This window comes from Sinocyclocheilus anshuiensis, unplaced genomic scaffold, assembly GCF_001515605.1.
Source record: "Sinocyclocheilus anshuiensis isolate Anshui unplaced genomic scaffold, SAMN03320099.WGS_v1.1 scaffold1365, whole genome shotgun sequence".
Taxonomy (NCBI): Eukaryota; Metazoa; Chordata; class Actinopteri; order Cypriniformes; family Cyprinidae; genus Sinocyclocheilus; species Sinocyclocheilus anshuiensis.
This window is the reverse complement of record NW_015551032.1, coordinates 520,089-529,015: the sequence shown is the minus strand read 5'-3', so window position 1 is coordinate 529,015 and position 8,927 is coordinate 520,089. Positions and strand designations below refer to the sequence as shown.

General features: G+C 36.6%; 1 protein-coding gene across 1 annotated transcript in view; it reads left to right on the top strand.

Moving 5' to 3' along the window:
- The window catches only part of LOC107661210 (misshapen-like kinase 1), a 48,407-nt gene that overhangs the window by 12,008 nt on the left and 27,472 nt on the right, over positions 1 to 8,927 (top strand). The window contains 4 exon segments of the mRNA XM_016450703.1: positions 963 to 1,093; positions 3,042 to 3,096; positions 7,977 to 7,981; positions 7,984 to 8,152. Of these exon segments, the coding sequence (XP_016306189.1) occupies positions 963 to 1,093; positions 3,042 to 3,096; positions 7,977 to 7,981; positions 7,984 to 8,152 (360 nt within the window).

Below are 8,927 nucleotides of genomic sequence, written 5' to 3'. Positions count from 1 at the left end.
GGGAGATATATATATATATATATATATATATATATATTAGGCTATTATATAGTATTATAAAAGCATTATATAGTGGTTCAACGCATTATATTGTTTTTTTTTGTTTGTTTTTTTTGCGTCACAGATCGGACTATTTTTCGGATTAGCAAGAAAAAAAATATTTAAAGCACAGAGAAAGACAATGCCATGAAGGGTTTTTGACACAGGCTAATTTTATGTGTATGTATACGCAACTTGGTATTTCCGCGCTGTCTGAAACACGTCTCTACTTTGATTGTGTGCGAGAACAGCGCGCGAGTAATGAATTGCTTCTCTTCTTGTGGTTTAAAATTGCTTGAACGTGTAAATTGGCAAATTAATCTGCGAATCACGTGCGTGCCGAATGGTAGGGTCTCAACCGTAAGTATTACGGATCAACTGCGATCCGTTTAACTCCTAATATGTGACAGATCAGAGCAATCTTTCATTTACTTATTTAATATGAAATTGTCAAATTGCTACTCCAAATCAATCGCATTCAAAGAAAATACAGAATAATTAGAACAATCATTAACATTAATAAATAACAGAGTGTCATATCTACACATTTTTCCCAGAACGTTCTTGCAACCCGGTAGCAGTTCTTCCACGGCCCGGTAGTGGGTCTGCAGCCCGGTGGTTGGGGACCTCTGGTCTAGCCTATATCCTGTCTGATTAGAGAACATCATCTTTTAACAACTAGAGCAAAGCACCGAAGCTCATTAATATAGGCCTGACACCGTGACAAAAATATCTTCACACACCACAACCTGAGGGAGTGTGTGGCGGAAGTGGAAGAGTGTGGCTGCGTGTGTGAGAGAGAAGGAATTAGCATAGATGAATATAAACATTTTGGCTGTGCAACAGGTTTCTGTTTGTAAGCACAAAGTGTCTTGTAATATTACAGACCCTGATTGCTTCCTCCTTTCTCACTCTCTCTGTAGTGGACTTTGGGGTGAGCGCACAGTTGGATCGTACAGTCGGCAGGAGAAACACTTTCATTGGCACGCCATACTGGATGGCCCCAGAAGTCATTGCCTGTGATGAGAATCCCGACTCCACCTATGATTACAGGGTAAAATGAGCTTCTGACTGTTGATGTACACCACTGTTCAAAAGTTTGGGGTTGGTAAGATTTTTTTGAAAGAAGTCCAAACTCTTAAACGGTTGTGTACACCTGTGTGTGGGTCACTAAGCATTTTCAGTTTTAATATAATGTATATTAAATTACAACATGTTTATCAGATCAGTGGTCTAGAAATATCTGCATCCTCTCATGGTGGTTGCTATATTGAGATCATATAAAGCCCTGTTATCAGATTCTGATACCAAAACTAATGCCTTTATTACATGGACAGGATTTTTGTGATTACTAACAATAAAATGGGAAGGTTTAATGATATAAATTTAACACTATAAAGCCATGTTTACCAAAATTTAAATATGCCCAATTTTTGTATTTATTTTCATAAATGCCAATAATAGAATATGTTCAATCACCAGCTTTTTTGAGATTTAAAGGGTTAGTTCACCCAAAAATGAAAATTCTGTCATTAATTACTCACCCTCATGTCGTTTCAAACCCGTAAGACCTTCTTTCATCTTCGGAACACAAATTAAGATATTTTTGATGGAATCTGAGAGCTGTCTGACCCTGCATAGACAGCAATGCAACTGAAATGTTCCCAAGTCCAGAAACGTAGCAAGGAGATCTGTAAAATAATAATCTGTTCTGTGTCAGCTGCGTCACACGGATGCGCTGTTTTCGTTCAGATCAAATCACAACAATGTAGGAAACAGATCCGGCGTGACGCAGCTGACACAGAACAGCATACATTGTTTACATCCAGCGGATATTCTCCCAGATGGCACTACAGGGTGACGCGGAGGAGACGAATTGTTGAATAAAGTCGTTATTTTCTTTTCTTTTGCGCTCAAAAATTATTCTCATAGCTTCGTATAATTACGGTTGAACCCCTGATGTCACATGGATTATTTTACAGATCTCCTTGCTACGTTTCTGGACTTGGGAACATTTCAGTTGCATTGCTGTCTATGCAGGGTCAGACAGCTCTCAGATTCCATCAAAAATATCTTAATTTGTGTTCCGAAGATGAATGAAGGTCTTACGGGTTTGAAACGACATGAGGGTGAGTAATTAATGACAGAATTTTCATTTTTGGGTGAACTAACCCTTTAAAGTAGGACTAGTATTAATCGCCATAAAAACCTGTCAGCCTGTTATACGTGACATTTAGCTTGGTCATTATTTAGTGAAGTGATACTCAATAGATACTCGTGAGCTCAGCTTTACAGAAACTCGCTGATCTGATCTACCTCATGAACAGTTAATGTTCTCCCATTGTGCAATTAAAGTACAGTATGTGCAATAACCTTATACTTATTTATCACCCTAAACCCTAGTACATCCCTACAACTTATTTTATTTTATTCTATTCCTATTCCATCTATAGCACACCTGTACATACAATTTATTCTTTTTTTGTGGTTTATATTTATGCATGTGTATTTTATTCACATCTCATTTTTATTATCTGTGTGTTGTTGTTGTCTCCGTGTACTGGAAGCTTGTGACACTATAACAAATTCCTTGTATGTGCAAACATACTTGGCAATAAAGCTCTTTCTGATTCTGATTCTGATTCTGAATACAAGACTTTTCTCTCTGTTTGGTTTGAATGAGTACCGTCACAGAGCATTGTCTGTGACTGCTTGTAGAAGAGGAAATGGTTCCTCTATATTACTCTTTAGTGGAAACGTTCTTTTGTTTTCACTTTTAAGCTCATGATATGCATTAATGTTCATACAAAATAAACAGTACAATTATTAATGTTAATGCTATTATTTTTCTTTTTTTAAACTGGATCTTTATTTTTATTTGATACAGTATTGCAATTCTCTATTGATTGTGAGTGTTTGTGTGTGTTTATTTATTTTTATATCAGGTCAGTTGTACTATAGCATATGACTTGGAATGAATCATTGTTGTTGTTTTACAATAGAGTGATATCTGGTCTCTGGGAATCACCGCTATAGAGATGGCTGAAGGAGCACCTCGTAAGTACACTGTCTATGTGTTTACTGATGCAACCTCACATTACAGTGTGGATCCAGGCCTTATAAACAAAAACATATTCTTTATGCATATACTTTATATCAGTCCCTCGTACCAGCTGCATTACACTCACATTAAAGTCACCATTACAGCTCCTGCTTTTAAATGGATAATCAAAAAAGAGTTGAATATATGAGCTTGCCCTACCACCATTACTGTTTTTACCTTACTGTTCACATACTTTGGTCTGAAATGCAAACGGAGTAATACTGTAAGCAGTGAAAGGTATTTGAACACTGCTCAGCCAATCCGATTAGACAGCCAGAAATGAAGGCCCATTTTCACCAAGAACTATATCTACATCAGTAACTCTTAATTATAATTATATTAATGTTGAAAGTACTGGACGATAACTTTTCAGGGGTTTTTTTTTTTCAACTTATTTTATTATCCAACTCCTTGCAAAGCATGTACATGGTTTATGAGGTACAAATTCTGTTTATTATAAGCACACGGTTGTCGTCTGCCATTTTAAATGCTTGAGCTCTTTGAAGTAGGTTGGGCTCTGATTGGCTGTCAATGTTTTTCTCACTCATTGGCTGGAAAAAAATTATTCTGAAAGTGATTCCAACCATATTGTTAATAGGGCTGTGTATCACCAGCAAAGATACGATACGTATCACAATACAGGACTGCACTGAATTTCACCTCAGCAGAATTTAGTAAAACAGCTGTTTATTAAACACCGCATACTATAGGGCCATTTCTAACTATTCGCAGAGCAAGCAGTTGACCTCTGCATTATGAAGGGCCTCCATAACTGTACCACAGTACAATATAGGTAATGGCATATGTTTCATGTTTACATTGGGCACTCCCCACCAGGTACAATATTCTGATTGTTTGCATCTTGTTTTTAAGCCTATAAATACTGATGTACTCGTTCTAATAAATTTATATTGTAATTTACTCATTCTAATATATAAAAAAAATCATATTTACATTGCTGGTAGGTTATCATTACACAAATTAACACACTCTACGTTTAAAAAATAAAAATGAGAAGAGTTCTAAACTAATGCGCTGTCTAATGTATCTAACGCACACACACGCTCAGTCACCATAGTTGCCAAGTCCGCGTATTATACGCGACTTTGGGCTTCTTTTTTTGTAAAGTTGCGTGGAAAAAATCCCGGGTTGCGGTTTTTGGGCTTATTTAAAAAAATATGGTTGCTTGTTAGGGAAATCTGACAAGCAACTTCGTTTCTTTATTTATGTTCGCCGTATTCTCCAATGCATTGGTTGACACTCTGTCTGCTATCAGTTAATAGCCATCCAGTGCAATAATATAAGTGCTGCAGCGTAATTTGCCAAATGTTCCGCCCCCTCATTGAAGAAAATCACGTTCAAAAAGAAGGCACGTGCCGTGACGCTGTAATCCAAGCGATGACAGAAGCAGACGTAGAGGAGTGGGATGACTTTCTTTTAGCCTAATTTTTTAGTTTTACAATGTTTTTGTAATGTATTAATTACCATGGGCTGTAATAAAACAAGTAGTCCTCCCCCTCATTGGAGAAAATCACGTTCAAAAAGAAGGCGCGTGACGCTGTAATCCAAGCGATGATATAAGTAGACGTAGAGGAGTGGGATGACTTTCTTTTAGCCTAATTTTTTAGTTTTACAATGTTTTTGTAATGTATTAATTACCATGGGCTGTAATAAAACAAGTAGTCCTATACTAATACTAAATCTATATAGCTTATACATTTGGTTCGAATAGCCTCTATTTTAGTAGGCTATAAATATGTGGCTATGCTACAGTTCCCCTTTGAAGCTCTTGTGTTTTTCTCCTTTTCCATCTCTCCAATCCTATTCTGCTCACAGGTGATTGGAGATGAGTTTTTTGTTCTCACTTTGTTGCAGTTTGCTGATTTTTGTAAAATAACATATCTGTTTTTGCTTTTCAGATAAAAGAGTGGTTTCAGTTTAATATGTTGCAGGTTCATTTATTGGTAATAAATAATTGATAATAAATAATATTGATGATAATAAATCATCAAAAAAATATATTGGGCTTGTTTTGGGCTTGTTTTTTAAGCTGCGGTTGCTTATTTCTCTTGCAAGAGTTGGCAACAGTGTCAGTCACTCAAACAGATCACGCCGCGGCCGCACTCAGACATTCAGGAACAAACTTTTTAGCGCTGCCCCGCAATTTTATCAACTAAATTGCTTAATCGCTCAAGAGCTACATTTATATTTCTCAACAAAGAGCTGGTAACATCTTTGTATCTGAAGGAATTAAAGCCACAGCTTCACTTAATAGAGAAACGCGGCGAAAGGGGATTACGTCTCTTTATATCAGGCAACCCAGTTGTGTTCCTTTGTCCAGATTAATCCTTGTAGCCTATATATTATGCTATATTCATTATTTGTTAGAAACTTCGCACTTTTCTACATCATTTTAAACGTTGTTCTTGTATTCAAATTAAGCGCGGTCCACTGCTGCACACGTGCCACAATATCGATACAGGGCCAGCTGTATCGAACACAGCACTAGAGGTGCATCTCAATAAATTAGAATGTCGTGGAAAAGTTCATTTGAGTTGAATTACTGAAATAAATTAACTTTTCCACGACATTCTAATTTATTGAGATGCACCTGTAATTGTTACACTGTGTCGTAGTCATTATATTTTTGATGTGGGCTTCCCTTTTTTCATAGAATCAGAATGATTATTAAAACCTTATTGTTATCATTAGAATTTTCATTTTTGGTGTAAATGGGCCTTAACTGTTGTATGGTATAACTTTTCCAAAAAAACAAACAAAAGTAAATAAATTACTTAAGGCATTTCACGTTTTACAAACCAAGCAAGCAAACAAACTATAATACCAAACCTCCCTCTTCCCCATCCCTGTTATGCCAGTTAAACAAAAGCAGTAACAAAAAAAAAGTTATATATTAAAAAATAAAATAAAAACTCAAAACAAATTTTTTTTGTGATATTTCACACTCCTGAAAAAGAAAATCAGAGGTGGATGTCGATCTGTGCTTCATTGTCGTAACTTATGCAGCACAACACTGTCATATTTTCTCTCTCGCACACACACACACACACTCACCCGCTCACACGGACAGCATGTAGCAGCGACCCAGTCACTGTTCTACTTGCGTTAATGAATTGTTGTCACCTCTTGAGTCAGTTAGTCTGAGAATTGGGCACATTGAGTGAAAGAGTCTTTTATCAGCGTGTTTGATTGCTGTGCTCTTTCCCCTCAGCTGTTATTTTAAGATCAAGCTATATTTTCCTTCTTCCTTCCCTCCCTTTTTCCCCTTGTCTATATATACACGCACTGCATACTTATGATCGCTGCAATCCATATAGCTTCTCTTCTCATATGTGGTTTCATATGTGGTTTCCTTGTTTAATAATGTTTTTCAGACAGGAGTTGCAGTGTTTGCTACATCTCCACACATATAGAGTGCTTTTGTATGATGAAAGATGCTTTCTCTTTCTACCTACATTTTCTTCTGTTTTTTTTTCTTTTCTGTTGGTTGGTTGTAGTTGTCATATATTGGCATGCTGTGATTTAGTTTTCGGGTTGGAGTTATTTTAGTCCTTCTGGTCAGAGCCCTGCCCTTGAACAGCTGGCTATAAGAAGTAGAGATGGAGCGTATGTTAGTCTAGGATTTAAAAGGCAGGCATGTTTCAGTTTACTGCATTGTGTCTTGTTAGCAATTTTGAATAAGATATTCTGCTTCCTGTTTAAAACAGCCATTTTCTTTGACCTTTTTCCGTGTTTTCTGTCTGTTTTTGTTTGATTTAGAATTTTTCTTTAAAATTTTAAATGAAAAGTTAAGCTATCTCATCAAGCAGGAGTTTATCTGGTTTAGCAATATATTATTAATGTGACAGGAAGAAATCTCTTCTACATTGCTTAAAAGTAGATTTTTTAAAAAGAAATTGATTCTTCTATTCAGCAAGGAGTGCATTAAATTAAAAGAGACAGTAAAGGCAATTATAATGTTACAAAAGATTTCTATTTCAAATAAATGCTGTTCTTTTGAACTTTCTATTTATCACAGAATCCTAACGAAAATCACTTTTTTTCAAAAATGTTAACCAATACAACTGTTTTAAACTGATAATAAAAAGAGATTTCTCAAATAAAATCGTCATATGTGACACTGAAGACTGGAGTAATGGCTGCTGAAAACTCAGCTTTGCCATCACATATATTCAAATATAAAACCATTATTTTAATCATATTTCTCATTATTAGTGTTTAAGAGCATAAGAGACTTCTTTCAAAAACATCAAAAAATCTTACAATCCCCATTTTTTTTTTATTAAATGTGTTTTTAACAAAACAAGTTACATTATTTTACTTACAAAATATTTTACAATTTACTGTAATAATAATATAACTATATAACTGTCGTGTACAGTGTGAAATATTGCTGATTTATCAGTCATTTTCAGCTTCTTCTAACTGTAGCTTCCAAGACTGTTACAACTTATTAGCCCTTTTTCAACAGCATCTCATCTGTGTTTGCCAGCTGACTTTACTTTTGTGATTTCGTGACCTAGAAATCAGTAGGATTCACAGCAACAAGTATTCCATTCATAACAGAAAACCCTGTGTTTTCATGGCATAAAAAGAAATTTACTTTGTCAACGAGTGATGTTGTCAATGCAGCATTCGCCCGATAGATCAAGCAGCCGTACCAGCAACTGACCTGAAAAGCGTTCGCGCTGGCCTGAGGCCTGCAGGGCATTCCCTCTTGCCCTGTACAATATCAGTCTATAATCAGGTTTTGTCTTGAATTTATTTTCCAGCTAATACATTCATTTCTTGCATGGTTTACTGTGTCTTTCAGGTCTAAGAAGTTTATTGACTTCATCGAGGGCTGTCTCGTGAAGTCATATCCGAGTCGTCCATCCACAGAGCAGCTACTGAAGCACTCGTTCATCAGAGACCAGCCCACTGAGAGACAAGTCCGCATCCAGCTCAAAGATCACATCGACCGCACGCGTAAGAAACGCGGCGAAAAAGGTATGTGCATGTGTGTTGTGTGTAGACAAAATACAAGAACAACAGAGCTTTATTAATCCCAGAATCCCTAGACAGGATCTTTCTGTTCCACATTTTCTCATTCAAGTGTTCAATAATTAATTCAGTATTTGAATTAGTTTTGTTTTCAGAGTCAGGATAGATGCACTGGCTCCTCTGGGACTATAGATTATTATGTATTAGGGGTGCCACGGTTTTCGGTAAAAAAATCGAACCGTACCGTTCTCCACACACGGTTTGGAATACACTAGGACCGCGGTTCAACTTAAATCTGACAATGCATCTGTAATATGGTTTGTTATAGTTCGGCTAATGCATGTTTCTGTTGATGGATACAAATTCTGGCTTCCCAATACATTACAACAAGAGCGATGAGAGAGAAAAAAAAACAATACGTGGACAATCCAGTCACGCTTTAATCAATGAGAGTGCTTTATGCTGGAATAACTGCCATTTATGCTGTCATCACGTGTTGATAGCGCAGGTGAGACCTGAACAGCACACGTTGTTATCGGTGTTTAAACTAAACTCATTTAAGCCTTGCCAGTTTAAATAGTAAAGAGCCAGAAGACGTGAACTCGTGTGCGCAGTGAGAAGATCCGTGTGGTCGCTCATCCGAAGCGCGTGAACCCACGTCTCAGAACACGCGCAAATATTAAGCTCTCTGTGAAGTATTGTATTTGAATGGAGAAATTCACACAAAAATTTGGTCAAAATGCCCGTCTTGGTGAGTATCCTATAGCAGACATAGTCGGCT